At 43.7% G+C, this 18,357-nt stretch overlaps 1 protein-coding gene and 1 non-coding gene across 2 annotated transcripts in view; one reads left to right on the top strand and one right to left on the bottom strand.

Moving 5' to 3' along the window:
• Positions 1–18,357, bottom strand: part of SLC9A4 (solute carrier family 9 member A4) — a 51,893-nt gene that overhangs the window by 23,886 nt on the left and 9,650 nt on the right. Inside the window, exons 3-4 of the mRNA XM_052649388.1 lie at positions 5,060–5,319; positions 2,558–2,775 (exon numbers count right to left, since the gene is read on the bottom strand). Of these exons, the coding sequence (XP_052505348.1) occupies positions 2,558–2,775; positions 5,060–5,319 (478 nt within the window). The remainder of the gene's footprint in view (positions 1–2,557; positions 2,776–5,059; positions 5,320–18,357) is intronic.
• LOC128057036 (U6 spliceosomal RNA) lies at positions 5,379–5,482 on the top strand. The gene has a single exon (XR_008200230.1). It is a non-coding gene; the product is annotated as a U6 spliceosomal RNA (small nuclear RNA).

Genomic DNA, 18,357 nt, shown 5'->3' with positions numbered 1-18,357 from the left:
GCTGAATTACAACCAACGCAGGATTTCCTGGTGAGAGAAATTCCACCATTTCCTGGTGAGAGAGGTCCCTTCACTTAAGCTCTGACTAATCAGAAAATAATAAAGCACTCAGTATCCTCATGTGGCTTCTAATGACACAGACATCTCAGCAAGCATCTTTGACACTAACTCTACTGCCCTATAGATCGCTGTAGCATTAGAACTGAAAGGGACTGAACGAATTGGTCCACACTCACCGTCGTGTGCTCGGGGTAGAAGTTTTTGAGTAGTTGACTCTCTGCTCAAGGTCAAATAATATCACCAGCTCAAGAGACAAGAGTTTGAGCAAACTCTGGGAGATGGTGGACGACAGAGGAGCCAGGTGTGCTACAATTCATGGGGTTATAGAGTTGGACATGACTTAGCTACTGAACCACCATCACCAGCAAGGTCAAACGGCTAGTTAGTGATAGTGGCAAGACTTGATGTGACATTATAAATATATATCGGCATATTCTTAATTCTTTTCTCCCCTGAAGACCCAATAGGCACATATATTCAGAGTTAATTTTGTGAATAATTTAAATATTCCCACATTCTTGTTATTCTTTCCTAGCATCCTTTGATAGTAGGGACACTGAAAATACAGGAGACAATGCAATTTAATGTTTTTCATTTTGCTTTGTTTGTCCCGGCTCCTCCACGGGCTAGTCATGTGACCTTGGACAAGTGTCTTAATCTTGTCAGGTCCTCAATGTCCTCATCTGCTTTATGGAGATGCTGACAGTATTTATATGAGAAGATGGAGGTAAATTTCAATAAACTCAATATTTATAAATAACAGAAAACATGACCTTCTACATTATAACCCTTCGTGAGTGAGAACTATTCTTAGCTACGATGAGTCAGGTAGTACCCAGAGAGCTGGACTCTGACACCTGGCTCTGTCCCTCACCCTGATGTGGCCAAGTCATTTTCTTGGGAACTGTTCCATCATTTTCCTTGGATAGAAAATACAGGAGCTGGGCTGGATGGTCACCAAGGGTCAACCATAATGAGGTCTCCGCAACATTAATCTGCTGGATGGTTTCTATTCTTGTTGGCTGGGCTGAAGCTCTGAATCTGATGCTCCTCTTGACATTAACTTGACTCTGTAGGTCCCTGCAGTATTAGAACCTAAAAGGACCTAAGAAATCTGTCCACGTACACTGTTTTGTGGTTGGGGAAGAAGCTTTCCAGCAGTTAACCTTCTGTAAATGTGCTCAGTCGCCTCCAACTCTTTGTGACCCCATGGACCGTAGCCCACCAGGCTCCTCCATCTATGGGATTCTCCAGGCAAGAATACTGGAGTGGGTTGCCATTTCCTTCTCCAGGGGATCTTCCCAACCCGGGGACTGAACTCACACCTCCTGCATTGGCAGGTGGATTCTTTACCGCTGCGCCACCTGGGAAGCACAGTTAAGTGTCTTCCCAAGGTCAAATAGCTAATTAGTGATAAGACTTGACGTGAGATTATAAATTTATATCAGAGTATTCTAATTCTCTTCTCTGAAGACCCAAGGCACACATATTCAGAGTTATTTTTATCAATGTTTTTAATATTTCTGCATTCTTGTTATTCTTTTCTACATCCTAAAAACCATTCTGAATTTAGAATGGATATATTCAAGAGGAGTTCTCAGCCATTTCTCCTAATTTCTCTCTGAGTAATTGGCTTGAAACCACCTATCAAAGTCATGTAAAAAATGCTTCAAATATTGGTCAAAACCATTTTAAAATATAACTGCTTCCAAAAGAAATCTTATAGTTCAGTAATGAGTGTTCTTACTAATTCCAGAAACAAATGTACAAGTTAAATTAAAAGGCCTTTGACAAGACATCTCATGTTTTTAAATGATGCATATTTGATAGGGATGATCGGACAGGGGAGCCCGGCACGCAGCAGTCCCTGGGATCGCAAGGATTTGGACAGGGCTTAGGGACTGAACAACAATGAGTTACATTGCCTTTACAAAGCATTTTTTTTTTTTTTTAAAGAGAAAGGATCCACTTCCTTTGTTTTCTATACATCATACTCAATCCTTGACTAAAACCATCTGTAATATTTAGGAGATTGTTTTCTGGCAGGATTTGCCTTCTATAGACTACAATTTGTGAGATTGCACTTTTCCTGTAACAAAAGTGTAAAAGAGAGCCTGCAGTTTATAATCTATATCTAATTTAAGGTGCACGAAGGTACAAATTGGCAAAGATGTGATGAGCAAAGGGTACATGTACTGAGTTATATTTAAATGTGTCTTTGTGAAATTTCTCTCCTCAATTAAAAAAATTAAAAGTGCTCTGGCTCCAGCCTTGTTTTAGTGCAGAAACTTATCAGCCAGTAATTATTTTGAACTGATTGAGGAAGCAACCAGAGAACATTCCTGGTCGCCATAAGGTACCCAACCCCTCTACCCCCACTGCCAACCAGTTAAACCAGTTGGCATCATCTCACTGCTTATGTTTTAACCTTGCAGGAAGGAATAAGAAAAACAAAAAGAGAAGCAGGTAGGACTCTGTGGGCCCTGCCATGTCTTACTGATGGCCCTCCAGATCTGGCAGAAGACCAGCGTGAAGCAGATAAAGGCCCAGTTCCACTCGTGGTTCTTTCCAATGGTGGACACGCCCATGAAGATGAAGATCAGGGTCTCGCTGACGCTGCTCAGCATCTTCATGAAGTACTTGATGGTCGTGTACGAGGTCTGGGACACGTTTTCTTCCACATACTTTTTCATTGTCACCGCACAGGCTGTGATTCTGCAGCAGGAACAGAGAGAAGCCACAGGACCTTGTCCCTCACTGGAAAATCCTCGTTTGGTGATGGTGTATGTGGGTGCTCACTCAGTTGTGTCTGAGGTCTTTGTGACCCCCATGGATTGTAACCCCTCAGGCTCCTTTGTGCATGGGCTTTTCCCAGGCAAGAATACCAGAGTGGTTTGCCATTTCCTCCTCCAGGGGATCTTCCTGACCCTGTGTCTCCTGCATCGGATTCTTTACCACTGAGCTCCCTGGGAAGCCCGGAATGGCACAGAGACACAAATCCTGTTTTTATCCAGACAGAACATCTCCAACTGCAAATGTTCATTTTCTTTCTTTTTCTTCTCACTACCCAAGGGGTCTGCACAAGTTGACTGTGATGGGGGAAGGTGGGAGTGGCACGGTTTCCAAAAAACAAATGGTGCATAATTCATGCAGGAGCCAGAAGCAGGACTGTTTCTATTTTGCTCTCATCAAAAGCTATGTCAGCCCTACCTCTTACCCCCAGCTTCACTTGCCTTAAACCAAAATAAAGCCAGTGCAGTCACCCAGCAAGAATAATTCAGCAAGACCCCTCATACTATAATGTTCCCTACAAAAATTTAATGAGAACATTTTCACTTAAAATGCTTCATTCTAGAGCCACTTAGCAAGTTTGAAAAGAAAAGAAAGGATTTGCTTTGTCTTAGTAGTTTGTTCGATTTTTTTCAGTACATAGTAGGCTTTTATTATTCAAAATATATATATACTTTTAGTATATTAAATAAATCAGGTGGGTTTCAAAAATGCAAGATAGGTTATATGAGCCAAATACATTAATTTGAATAAACTGGCAGAATCGTTACTTAATTTTAGACTTGCGACTTCCTGATGAGAACTAGAAATTTCCTTTCGCTGATGGTATTTAGTTATTTATACTTCGAATATAACTGCTTTACAATGTTGTGTTGGTTTCTGTTGTACAACAGAGTGAACCAGCCGTAAGTGTACATATATCCCCTGCCGCTTGGTCTTTCTTCCCACCACCCCTCCACCCATCCCCCCGCCCCCAGGTCGCCACAGAGCACTAGGCTGAGCTGCTTGCGCAACAGCAGCTTCCTGCTATGTTTACACATGGTCGTGTACATACGTCAAGGCTTCTCTCCCAATTCTTCCTAACTCTCCTTCCCCATCTGTGTACACAAGTCTGTTCTCTCTGTCTGCAGCTCTATTACCGCCCTGCAGACAGATTCATCAGTACCATTTCTCTAGATTCCACACATGTGCGTTAGTATATGATATTTGTTTTCCTCTTTTTGCCTTACGTCACTCTGTACAACAGACTCTAGGTCCATCCACATTCACTTTTAAGGAGAGAGAATGATGAGTGCCTAGACTTTGTGAAAACGAAAGTGTTAGTTGCTCAGTTGTGTCCGTCTCTATGTGTCCCCATGGCCTGTAGCCCGCCAGGCTCCCCTGTCCATGGGATTCTCCAGGCAAGAATAGCTAGAGTGGGTAGCCATTCCCTTCTCTGGGGGGATCTTCCCGACCCAGAGAATGACCCCGGGTCTTCTGCATTGCAAGCAGATTCTTTACTGTCTGAGCCACTAGGGAAGCTGCCTAGACTTTATACTACTGTATGTAATCAGAATAAATATTTCTATACAATAAAATTGTGCCCAAGGATCTGGGTATGAGGATAACATCATTTTAAAAAAGGCAACATGATCAGATATAATAAATCAAGTTGAGAAGCCTTATTCCAAGATCTAAACAAAGATAAACATTTCAAAAATATTTTCATTAGGAAAAAAAAAATATCTGTATTTCTAGTCTTATCCTATCTCTTGAGTTTTACTCCACACTGACCAGTCCTGGAGCAATGATGTGACTTAAGTGAAAGAGAAGCAAGCATAGTCCAGGAATGACAGTGGTTCCTGGCATGCTTCCCTTTAAAATGATGCATTTTTCAAGGAAAAAAGATAACAACTGAAGTGAGACCTTAACCTTGAATCTCTCCCAGCTCATCTCCGCATCAGCTTTTCTGAGCATTATAAATTGACCTTGTACTTGCTAAGCAAGCTCTCTTCAGGCAAATCACCAGGACAGAGCAAACGCAGGTGCTGGGGAGAACATTTGTTTGGCAAAGGACCTGAACCAGATTTGACAGAAGTTCAAGGAACCTGAATCCTGCATCCCTTTTGAGGACTAGCTTTAGAAGTCAGGCCTTTCCTAATTCTGGTCCACAAGATGTGGTCCTAAACTCTCCTTCTTGGATGGGAGTTGGTCCTTCGTTTGTACTCACGCCAGGATGCCAGACAGGTAGAGTGTCTCGGCCACCAAGTAGGACAAGTAGCTGAACATGAAGACGATGAGGGGTTCAATCGCAGAGATGTTCTGGGTGAAACGGGTGATAAACGCAGAAATGAATCCAAAAATGACACCAAAAAATACACCCCCACACCCAACGATGATGAATCGGGCACATCCAGCCAAAATGTCCACGGGTTCTATGCCTTCAAATTTGTGCATCTTCGTGAAGGCAATTAATATGTTGTACAAGACCTAGACGAAAAGAAAATGAGAAAAGGAAAGTAGACTTAAATTAGAAATGAGAAACAGTTGTGCTTGCTTTGGCAGCACGGATACTAAAATTGGAATGATACAGAGACCAGCGCTGCCCCTGCTCAAGGATGACATGCAAATTTGTGAAGAGTTCCACATTTTTAACCCCAATACAAAACAAAAAGTTTAAAGTTTGGGAAAAATAAAAATAAATTTAAAAATTTGAAAGCATCTTAAAAAAAAAAGAAAAAGAAATCAAGGTAGCCTTTACAAAGTCATCTACATAAATTTTCCAGCTAGTAATACCAACCAGTCTTTACCGTGAATTCAGATGTTAATTTGTTTAAATTATTCATTAAAATTCATGTAATTAATTCTAGAGAAACAAATGAAAAACAGTTTACACACAGATTCTTTTTTTCAAATTGTTTTATTGTGGTTCAGTTCAGATCAGTTCAGGCGCTCAGTCATGTCCAACTCTTTGCGACCCCATGAATCGCAGCACACCAGGCCTCCCTGTCCATCACCAACTCCCGGAGTTCACTCAGACTCGCGTCCATCGGGTCAGTGATGCCATCCAGCCATCTCATGCTCTGTTGTCCCCTTCTTCTCCTGCCCCCAATCCCTCCCAGCATCAAAGTCGTTTCCAATGAGTCAACTCTTTGCATGAGGTGGCCAGAGTACTGGAGTTTCAGCTTTAGCATCATTCCTTCCAAAGAAATCCCAGGGCTGATCTTCAGAATGGACTGGTTGGATCTTGCAGTCCAAGGGACTCTCAAGAGTCTTCTCCAACACCACAGTTCAAAAGCATCAATTCTTCAGCGCTCAGCCTTCTTCACAGTCCAACTCTCACATCCATACATGACTACTGGAAAAACCATAGCCTTGACTAGACAGACCTTAGTCAGCAAAGTAATGTCTCTGCTTTTGAATATGCTATCTAGGTTGGTCATAACTTTTCTTTCAAGGAGTAAGTATCTTTTAATTTCATGGCTGCAATCACCATCCTCAGTGACCTTGGAGCCCCCCAAAATAAAATCTGCCATTGTTTCCACTGTTTCCCCATCTATTTCCCATGGAGTAATGGGACCAGATGGCATGATCTTTGTTTTCTGAATGTTGAGCTTTAAGCCAACTTTTTCACTTTCCTCTTTCACTTTCATCAAGAGGTTTTTTAGTTCCTCTTCACTTTCTGCCATGAGGGTGGTATCACCTGCATATCTGAGGTTATTGATATTTCTCCCAGCAATCTTGATTCCAGCTTGTGTTTCTTCCAGGCCAGCGTTTCTCATGATGTACTCTGCAAATAAGTTAAATAAGCAGGGTGACAATATACAACCTTGACATACTCCTTTTCCTATTTGGAACCAGTCTGTTGTTCCATGTCCAGTTCTAACTGTTGTTTCCTGGCCTGCATATAGGTTTCTCAAGAGGCAGGTCAGGTGGTCTGGTATTCCCATCTCTTTCAGAATTTTCCACAGTTTCTTGTGAAAATTTTCCAGTTTCTTTTCACAGTCAAAGGCTTTGGCATAGTCAATAAAGCAGAAATAGATGTTTTTCTGGAACTCTCTTGCTTTTTCCATGATCCAGAGGATGTTGGCAATTTGATTTCTGGTTCCTCTGCCTTTTCTAAAACCAGCTTGAACATCAGGAAGTTCACGGTTCACGTATTGCTGAAGCCTAGCTTGGAGAATTTTGAGCATTACTTTACTAGCATGTGAGATGAGTGCAATTGTGCGGTAGTTTGAGCATTCTTTGGCATTGCCTTTCTTTGGGATTGCCATGAAAACTGACCCTTTCCAGTCCTGTGGCCACTGCTGAGTTTTGCAAATTTGCTGGCATATTGACTGCAGCACTTTCACAGCATCATCTTTCAGGATTGGAAAGAGCTGAACTGGAATTCCATCACCTCCACTAGCTTTGTTCATAGTGATGCTTTCTAAGGCCCACTTGACTTCACATTCCAAAATGTCTGGCTCTAGATGAGTGATCACACCATCGTGATTATCCGGGTCATGAAGATCCTTTTTGTACAGTTCTTCTGTATATTCTTGCCACCTGTTCTTAATATCTTCTGCTTCTGTTAGGTCCATACCATTTCTGTCCTTTATTGAGCCCATCTTTGCATGAAATGTTCCCTTGATATCTCTAATTTTCTTGAAGAGATCTCTAGTCTTTCCCATTCTGCTGTTTTCCTCTATTTCTTTGCATTGATCGCTGAAGAAGGCTTTCTTATCTCTTCTTGCTATTCTTTGGAACTCTGCTATTTTGACCAGGTTTAACTGTACAGCTCAGTGGTACTAAGTACATTCACATTGTTCTGCAATCTCACCATCATCCATTTCCCAATTTTCCACCTTCCTAAACTTAAACTCTGTCCCTAATAAACACTAAGTCCCCAGCCACACAATCTACTAAATATACTTTCTGACTCTATAAATTAGTCGCCTATTCTAGGTAACTCATTATGAGTGGAATCAAACCCTACGTGTCTACACCTACTGTATATTGGAATGCATTTTCAAGCTTAGCTTAACACATGTTCTATAAACAGATTGTACCTTAATTTTTTTTTTGCTCACTGTGCTGTAGAGTAGGTTTTCATTGGTTATCTACTTTATACATAGTTGGTTTACACACAGATTCTTAACTTTGGGTCTAGCTGAATAATATACCACAATAAATTACACAAGAAGACATATTGACACAGCTGCCTAAAATTATATGCATTCCAAATAATTTCAATCTGTTCAGCTTCAGGGAGTAAGTACAATCTGTCCTATGCTCATTGTGTCTGTTTCTGTGTGACCCCATGGACTGTAGCCCACCAGGCTTCTCTGTCCATGGGATTCTCCAGGCAAGAATACTGGAGTGGGTCGCCATGCCCTCCTCCCGGGGATTTTCCCAACCCAGGGATCAAAACTGCATCTCTTGTGTCTCCTGCATTGGCAGGGGTTTCTTTATCACTAAATTACCTGGGCAGCCCCAAGAACTATAATACAGCTTTAAAGCACGGAGCACCTGCTTCCTGCCAGCCTCTTCCCTGAGTTTGGTGTCATTATCAATTGATTTCCTCTGGCTCTGAATGCACCCTTCAACATAGACTCCATAATAAACAATGAAAGTCTTTTATTGCTCTCCGGAGTCAGGATGGAATCAATTCATACACTTTTTGCTGTGCATTTGCACATGAAGATCCAGAATGTTATCCAGCCCAGCACAGGTTGTCTTTGGAATGTGAGTTGGCAAAGAGCAACATTCCTGAGAGTAGTTCAAGTGTTACCAGTCTTCAGGGTGGGTTCATCTAGTGAACTCTACTAATGGAGGAGAAGGACGGTGAGGGGGGCATCCTCATGCCCCGCTCCAGGGCAGCTTGGCCACACTGCCTTCTATGTTAGTTCCCCAGGGCTGCTGTAACAAGGCTTCCCAAGTGGCGCTAATGGTAAGAACCCACCTGCCAATGCAGGAGACACAAAGGTTCCATCCCTGGGTTGGGAATAGCCCCTGGGGGAGGAAATGGCAACCCACTCCAGAATTCTTGCCTAAGATATCCCATGAGCAGAGGAGCCTGGCGGGTTATAGTCCATGAAGTCGCAAAGAGTTAGACACGACTGAGCATGCAAACACGGATATTATTTAGCAAAGCAAAGCAAAACCATGCTCTAAGAAAAACCTTGCCTGAGTTTTTGCAAGAAAATTGTGACTTATGGTTTCAAAATGAATCCAAAAGAAACTTAGTGGTTGTATCCCAACTCAGTGACTGTATTTAGTTCGATTTAACCTTTTGCCTGACCTTGAAGCAACCCATGTGCAGGTCTTAGAAGCCCTGGGTGTTGCACCTTTGAAGCTGTGTTCTTGTTCCAAGGAGTGAAGCCAATATGAGAGGACGGAAGCTAGCATAAAACTCAAAAAGCATATTTGAATGAGTTTAACTGGGACTCTGGGAGTTTATTTGACTCTTAAACCCAAGGAAACTCACGGAGTGTGATTGGGACTCAAAGATTTGCATGTTTAGGCCACAAACGAAAACTATTTTGCATTGCTCTACAGGTTATAAGAAGCAGCCTGATCTGTTCCTAGGACCTGGGAAAGTCAACAGGACTACTCCTGGCCCCAGACACCAGTGCGCACTGCCAGGAAGAGGCTACGGCATTTTCAGAAGCTAAAGTCATACGTATAATTAAGAAGACTACACTTACAGACATAATCCATATGACTACATGGAAAACAATTCTTATCTTTCAAATTATACGGCTCTGGATATCATTACAGTTATGAAAGCTTTTCTTTGGATTCCTTTCAAATCACAATCATGTGTGTGTATTTTTAATATATTGGAAGGGGAAACTCAGCCAGTGCTAACACTCAAACACATGCCTGGCACTAAGGGGAAACAAAATCAGATTTACCTTCTTTGCTCAGTGGGCAGGTGCAGCAACAGGACAAAATAAGAAATATATATTTTAGAGAACTTCCCTGGTGGTCTGGTGGCTAAGACTCCATGCCCCTAGTGCAGGGGGCCCTGGTTCCACCCCTGGTCAGGGAAGTAGACCCCACATGTTACAACTAAGAATTTGCATGTCACAACTAAAAATCCCACATGCCACAACTAAAAGATGCCGGGGGGAAAAAAAGGATCTTGTGTGCTGCAACTAAAAGCCAGTGCAGCCAAATAAATCAATTTAAAAAAATAAAATATTAAAAAGAAAAATATATATGTATATGTTTTTCTTTGTCCCCAGTACCTGGCACAAAGTCCCTAAAGATCTAGCAATTCCCTGAGTCATTTGTAATGAGTGCTTTTCAGTCTCTCCTGAATTTACACTAATGAGGTGACTCTTGCTGGGGTTCCCTCTTACCCTGCCCCCAAGGCAGGGGACTGGTTGCTGGAGGAAACAACCATGTGATGATAAGGTTGTATCTCTCATCCCCACTCCCTGACCCTCCAGGAGCGGGGAGAAAGGCTGGAGCTTGATTTCAAGCTGACTCACCAGCTATAGACCCTCCTTGGGGTTGGTTAATTTGCTAGAATGACTCACAGAACTCAGAGAAACATCTTACTAACTTGAAGACTGGTTTACTACAGAAGGAACAGCTAGATGGAAGAGATTCTTAGGACAAGGATGGGGGCAGGGCTATGGGGTTCCTGTGCCCTCCCCAGGACCACCACCCTCCCCAAATCTCCGCCAACCTGAAAGTTCTCCAAAGCCAATCCTCTAGGCTTTTTACAGAGGCTTCGTTACATAGACTGGGTTGATTAAATCACTGGTCATGGGTGACTGACTTTAATCCAGCTCAGCTCCCTTTCCTGGAGGTGGGAGTGGGGAGGCTTAAGGAGGGAGACTGGGAAGTCCAGCTCCTTAATCATAAGGCTGATTCCACTGGCAACCAGCCCTCTTCCTAAGGTTATGTAGGGGCTTTCCAAAAGTCACCTCATTAGCATAACAAACTCAGCTCTCTTCACTTAGGAAATTCCAAGGGTTTTAATGAGCTCAATGCCCTGAATGAAGATGAGCTGGTTGGATGGCATCACTGACTTAATGGACATGCTGCTGCTGCTAAGTGGCTTCAGTCGTGTCCGACCCTGTGTGACCCCATAGACGGCAGCCCACCAGGCTCCCCCATCCCTGGGATTCTCCAGGCAAGAACACTGGAGTGGGTTGCCATGTCCCTCTCCAATGCATGAATTCTGGGAAATAGTGAAGGACAAGGAAGCCTGGCATGCTGCAGTCCATGGGGTCACAAAGAGTCGGACATGACTGAGCAACTGAACAACGATAGCAATGCTCTGAATGTGGACAAAGACCAAATATATATGTTTCTTCTTGTAAATCATAATATTACAAACACCAAAGGTCTGTACTTAACTCTGTGCCAGGTGTTGTTTTAAATGCTTATGTGTATCAACTCACTTGAACCCTCAGACATCCTGGTCCCCAGTTTGCAGAAAGGAAACTGAGGGTCAGAGGGGTTAAGTCACTCAACTGAAGTCACACAGTTTGCAGGTAAAGAAGTCAGGACTTGAACTAGGGCATGGGCTCCCTGTCTATGCTCACGGGCACAATTTACTGCCTCTTGAATGGGATGCTCCTGGAGCTAGGATTTCTTTGAGGCAGGAAAATATTAATATACACCAGAGAGACTTATGGAGGAAAATTCACCCCCAAATGAATGTTTTTAAAAATCTCTTCCAAATTAGACACAGTTTCCTCTGGCAAGCTGTTCCCTGCCATCCTAGCTTGCTTTGAATTTACCACGTCATCCATACCACCTGGGTCAGGACGATCCTCTGGAGAAAGAAATGATGATCCATTCCAGTATTCTTGTTCCCATGGATAGAGGAGCTTGACAAGCTGCAGTCCATGGGATTGCAGAGTCAGGCACAACTGAGTGACTAAGCTTGCAAGAAGCGAAAGTATGTAAAATACCTGCCAATGTGGCTGGCCGAAGGTTCCTGCTCAGAAACTTTCAGTGGCTCCTTCTACCACCCTCTCATGCACTGTGCTCCCAAAGAATGGACCACAGTGGCAGCAAGATGCCCAATGAAGACATTATCAGAGGAAGGAGAAAAACTAGAGAAGAAAGTAGGGGGACAGTGAGCAAGGGGTGAAGAGGCAGCATAGAGTGGCAGTTAGAAGCAGAGATGCTCTGGAGCCAGGCTGCCTAGGCTCAAATCTCAGCCTTGGACAAGCAGACTTGGGGTCCTCTCAGTGAGGTGGAGGAGGGGGAATGTAGGGACCTCTCAGATGAGGTGCAGCGGGGGGATGCTGAGACCCCTCAGTGAGGTGGAAGAGGATGGTATGGGGTGAGATGCGAGGCGATAGGAACCTTGGTGGCCTTACCTTGTTGCTTATTCAGCAAATCGATGCAGGAAAACCAGGGAGACATACAAATATAAGAACAAAGTGCCTACAGTACATGAAGCAGTGTCATATTTAAAACCAAATGCCTACTAGGAGGGAGATAACCAGCACAGATATCCATGAGTTCAGTTCAGTTCAGTTCATTTCAGTCGCTCAGTCGTGTCTAACTCCTTGCAACCCCTTGGACTGCAGCACACCAGGCCTCCCTGTCCATCACCAACTCCTGGAGCTTACTCAAACTCATGTCCATTAAGTCGGTGATGCCATCCAATCATCTCATCCTGTGTCATCCCCTTCTCTTCCCGCCTTCAATCTTTCCCAGCATCAGGATTTTTTCCAGTGAGTCAGCTCTTCACATCAGGTGGCCAGAGTATTGCAGTTTCAGCTTCAACATCAGTCCTTCCAATGAATATTCAGGACCGATTTCCTTTAGGATGGACTGGTTGGGTCTCCTTGCAGTCCAGGGGACCGTCAAGAGTCTTCTCCAAAACCACAGTTCAAAAGCATCAATTCTTCGGGGCTCAGCTTTCTTTAGAGTCCAACTCTCACATCCATACATGACCACTGGAAAAACCATAGCCTGGCCTGGATGGATCTTTGTGGACAAAGTAATATCTGCTTTTTAATGTGCTATCTAGGTTGGTCATAACTTTCCTTCCAAGCAGCAAGCGTCTTTTAATTTCATGGCTGCAATCACCATCCGCAGTGACCTTGGAGCCCCCCAAAATAAAATCTGCCACTGTTTCCACTGTTTCGCCATCTATTTCCCATGAAGTGATGGGACCAGATGCCATGATCTTCGTTTTCTGAATGTTGAGCTTTAAGCCAACTTTTTCACTCTCCTCTTTCACTTTCATCAAGCGGCTCTTTAGTTCCTCTTCACCTTCTGCCATAAGGATGGTGTCATCTGCATATCTGAGGTCATTGATATTTCTGCTGGCAATCTTGATTCCAGCTTGTGCTTCATCCAGCCCAGCATTTCTCATGATGTACTGTGCATATAAGTTAAATAAGCAGGGTGACAATATACAACCTTGTCGTTCTCCTTTTCCTATTTGGAACCAGTCTGTTGTTCCATGTCCTTTTCTAACTGTTGGTTCCTGACCTGCATACAGATTTCTCAAGAGGCAGGTCAGGTGGTCTCATATGCTCATCTCTTTCAGACTTTTCCACAGTTTCTTGTGATCCACACAGTCAAAGGCTTTGGCCTGAGTTGGTGTGATATAAAACAACAGCCAGCGTGCATTGGGTTCTCCCTGCATGCTGAGCACTCACTGTTCTAAAGGCTTAACAGGAATTTTCTAGTGGTCTTAAGAGCTAAGTAATACCATCACCCTAATTTTACAGAACTCAGGCACAGAGATGACCAGAATCTTTCCTGGATCCACACGCTGGACTTGGCCGAACAAGCCAACTCTATTTTGGAGAAAGACCGCTGGATTTCCTGCCCGCTGGACATGAGCCCAGTCTCCTCATTGGTAACATATGGGTTCTCTCCTGTCTTTCCAGCTCCATGAGTTGAACATTCAAAGGGTAAGAATAAAAGAGAAGAGAAAGGGGGACTTCGCTGGTGTCACAGTGGTGAAGAATCCACCTGCCAATGCAGGAGACACAGGGTCGATCCCCGGGTCAGGAAGATCCCACATGCCGACGAACAGGTAAGCCTCTGTGCCACAACTTTTGTGCTCCAGATGCCATGCTCTGCCACAAGAGAAGTCATGAGGAACCCATGCACCGCAATGGACAGTAGCCCCTGCTCACTGCAACTAGAGAAAAGCCTAAGCATCAGTGAAGAGCCAACACAGCCAAATACAAATAAAATGAGAAAAAAGAAGAGAATGGGAAGAGAGCTTCCTGTGCACCCACGTCTGGTCCATCACGGCCAGGCCGGACGCCCTTCTGCAGCTTTACTCCCTTTGCTATCGTTTCTTCATCTGTGAAATATGGTTATTCATTCAGGCCTGACAGTAAAAATCTAGGGATTGGATCAAATAGTAAACGCGCAAGTGACCCCATACAGAGCCTGGACATGGCAGCTGCCTCTCTCTTTCTGCTATGAAGTTGGCCATGAGATTCAGCTGAGGATGCGTGGTGGTTTAGTTGCTAAGTCGTGTCTGACTCTTGCGACCCCATGGACTATAGCCCACCAGGATCCTCCATCCATGGGATTTCCCAAGGCAAGAATACTGGAGTGGCCAGTTCTTTCTCCAGGGGATCTCCCTAACCCAGGGATTGAACCCACGTCTTCTGCACTGGCAGGAGGGTTCTTTACCACTGAGCCACCTGGGAAGTATCTGCTGAGGATACTAGTTCTTATTTAAAAGGTACTTGGGTTTTGTCTCTGTTTCCTCTGCCCACCACTAAGGATGTTCTTATGATTAGAGCCATAACCTAACATTTGCAGCAAGAGGGAGAAGTTAAGTGGACAAGAGGCCTGGAGGGTCATCACTCTTTTCCATGGTTCTGCAACATCTTCCTTCAGCACCAGGAAGCTCTTCCATGGATGAGGATCTGCAGTTGTCTCAAGTCACCCGCAAATCACAGGTCTCTCTCTGCTGACTCAGACTTTCTGCTGGAAGAGCCCACGTGTGATGGCTGCCCTCCTCAATGAAAGGGTGAGTCCAAGCCCTGAGCTCAAAATACAACTGCCCTGCATTAAATACCAGTTGCTGTGAAACTGCTTTCTAAATCCAGCCCCGAGCTTCTCCAATTTCATGCAGGGATTCAGAAGGGCCCCAGCACACACTTAATATCACTGTGCTGTGGGTGACCACAGAGTGACCCGGAGTGACATGTGGGCAAGCCCCCATCTCAACCTGGAGCCAATGCCACAGCAGCTTCGCCGGGTGGAGGTCACAGCAGGGCCCTCCACAGATACTATGGTCAGCCAAAACTTGCAATTTTATTTTGAAATGATCATTTTTTTAAAAAAGTCCAAGTGGAAGCAATTAAACTTTGGGAAAGTCAAACAAATGTTGTTAGCAAAGAACCCCCAAGCCGACAGGTCTAGATGTAAAATCTAGAGACAATTCAGGCCAGAGTGAGTCTCAAGTTGAGAGGCAGCCAGGGAGATAGGAGAGCCCTGTGTTTTCATGGCCGCCTGATACAAAGAGCTGACTCATTGGAAAAGACCTTGATGCTGGGAAAGACTAAGAGCAAGAGAAGAGGGAGACTGAGGATGAGAATGGTTAGATGGTATCAGCAGCTCAATGGACATGACTTTTAGCAAACTCTGGGAGATAGTGAAGGAAAGGGTCCACAGAGGTCACAAAGGGTCAGACATGACTTAGCAACTGAACAATAAAGAATACGTCTCGGCAAGAAAGTCTATAGGTTGCATCAAGAAAGAGATTGTTCTATGAAAATCAAGCGAGGTGATACTGTCATTTCTAAATTTCTCTAACTGTGGAGCCCTATAGCAAGATCACAGGTGTAAAGGCTTTTACCAAGGCCACAGATGTGGAACTCTGTACCAAGGTTACCTTTGGAAGTGACCGAGCCCCATAGCAACAGTTGCTTTGAATTCCCCTGACCTGAACCATACAGCTCTCGGACCCCATATTAGGTAAAAATGCCCACCCTATAGCATCCTAACCAATCACCTAATGCCAGCCTTCTAGCAGGAGTTTCCTCTGTCTTGAAGCTATAATAATTGGCTACTATCCCGTGAAAGGTATCGGCTCTCCCTTGCAATGGCCCACTGTTCTAACAGCATCTCTCACTCTAAAAGACTCTATTCACCTCTCATTCTGTCTCATGTCTGCAAATTCTTCTCCACCTGGCATGCAGACCATGACACTAAAGATTTATGAAGAGGAAGTAGAATAATGGCCTCATGATGGGTTGCCAAGAGGCCTTACATGGCATTACAGTCAGCAAGGGACCCCAAGGGACTTGGATATGAGTACAGTGAGAAGACATCTGGAGGCATCATAGTTCAGAAAGGCTGCCTTAGGAGGGGGGACTGGTTCCCAGCTGGCATCCCTTATTCTACTGTAACAAAACCCAAAGTAAGAAAGCATCTAAAGGAAGAAAGGGTGAGGGAAAGGGGATCTCCAAGATGAGTCCAACTCAGTTCTTTCCCAGATGTAGCAACATTCTATATCCAGATGGGTCAGTCTCTTGACACTTAAAGGCCATGAACCAGGAGTTCTCAAACATTAGCCATTGTCTGAGATGCTGGTTAAGAATACAGATTCCCAGACTCCATTCCCAGAGAGTGTGGATCAGTGGGTCTGGGGTGGGGTTTGGATGTCTGAGTGGCCATCAGACCCACCTGGGGGATTCTGAGGCACAGAGCTTGAGGGCCACGTGCTGAGAAATGAGGTCTCTGAATAGGCTGGCAGGCTGGAGTCCAGGGTCCTGTGGTGACTCGCTGACATCTTGGCTTTCTGAGATGCTCACCCAGCAGGAAAGCTTGTGCCCATCTGATGAGCCTAGAGTCATGCTCAACACTTAGAGATTCTCATTATGAATAAAGGAAGTGATTTCTAATTTCAGGCGTGGGTCTCTTCCACTTGCTGAATCCACCCCCATATCTTGGATTATTTTCAAAGCCTTACCCTGCCCCCGGTACTATCTATTTTGACATCACATTCTCACAATAGAATATTGTGCCAGGATGAACAAGGTCCTACTGTAGAGCACAGGGAACTGTACTGGTCAACCACTTGTAAAAGAATGAAACTAGATCACTTTCTAACACCGCACATGAAAATAAACTCAAAATGGATTAAAGATCTAAATGCAAGACCAGAAACTATAAAACTCCTAGAGGAGAACATAGGCAAAACACTCTCCAACATAAATCACGGCAGGATCCTCTATGATCCACCTCCCAGAATACTGGAAATAAAAGCAAAAATAAACAAATGGGATCTAATTAAAATTAAAAGCTTCTGCACAACAAAGGAAACTATAAGCAAGGTGAAAAGACAGCCTTCAGAATGGGAGAAAATAATAGCAAATGAAGCAACTGACAAACAACTAATCTCAAAAATATACAAGCAACTTATGCAGCTCAATTCCAGAAAAATAAACGACCCAATCAAAAAATGGGCCAAAGAACTAAATAGACATTTCTCCAAAGAAGACATACGGATGGCTAACAAACACATGAAAAGATGCTCAACATCACTTATTATTAGAGAAATGCAAATCAAAACCACAATGAGGTACCACTTCACACCAGTCAGAATGTCTGCGATCCAAAAATCTGCAAGCAATAAATGCTGGAGAGGGTGCGGAGAAAAGGGAACCCTCCTACACTGTTGGTGGGAATGCAAACTAGTACAGCCACTTTGGAGAACAGTGTGGAGATTCCTTAAAAAATTGCAAATAGAACTACCTTATGACCCAGCAATCCCACTGCTGGGCATACACACCGAGGAAACCAGAACTGAAAGAGACACATGTACCCCAATGTTCATCGCAGCACTGTTTATAATAGCCAGGACATGGAAACAACCTTGATGTCCATCAGCAGATGAATGGATAAGAAAGCTGTGGTACATATACACAATGGAGTATTACTCAGCCGTTAAAAAGAATACATTTGAATCAGTTCTGATGAGATGGATGAAACTGGAGCCGATTATACAGAGTGAAGTAAGCCAGAAAGAAAAACACCAATACAGTATACTAACACATAGATATGGAATTTAGAAAGATGGCAATGACGACCCTGTATGCAAGACAGCAAAAAAGACACAGATATGTATAACGGACTTTTGGACTCAGAGGGAGAGGGAGAGGGTGGGATGATTTGGGAGAATGGCATTGTAACATGTATACTATCATGTAAGAATTGAATCGCCAGTCTATGTCCGATGCAGGATACAGCATGCTTGGGGCTGGTGCACGGGGATGATCCAGAGAGATGTTATGGGGAGGGAGGTGGGAGGGGGGTTCATGTTTGGGAATGCATGTACACCCATGGTGGATTCATGTCAATGTATGAAACCAAATACAGTATTGTAAAGTAAAATAAAGTAAAAATAAAAATTAAAAAAAAACACTAATACACAAAAATTCTAAAAAGAGAAACTAAAATTATGACTAACAATACTAAAAAACTGTGTGCTAGGTGACTTACATAATTAATTGTAAAAGGGGAAATTTTTTTTAAAGTTTAGATGATTTTTGGTTATGTACAGTGTCAGAAAGCAAAATACGA

Source organism: Budorcas taxicolor, chromosome 11, assembly GCF_023091745.1.
Source record: "Budorcas taxicolor isolate Tak-1 chromosome 11, Takin1.1, whole genome shotgun sequence".
Lineage (NCBI taxonomy): Eukaryota > Metazoa > Chordata > Mammalia > Artiodactyla > Bovidae > Budorcas > Budorcas taxicolor.
This window is presented reverse-complemented; position numbering and strand designations above follow the sequence as displayed.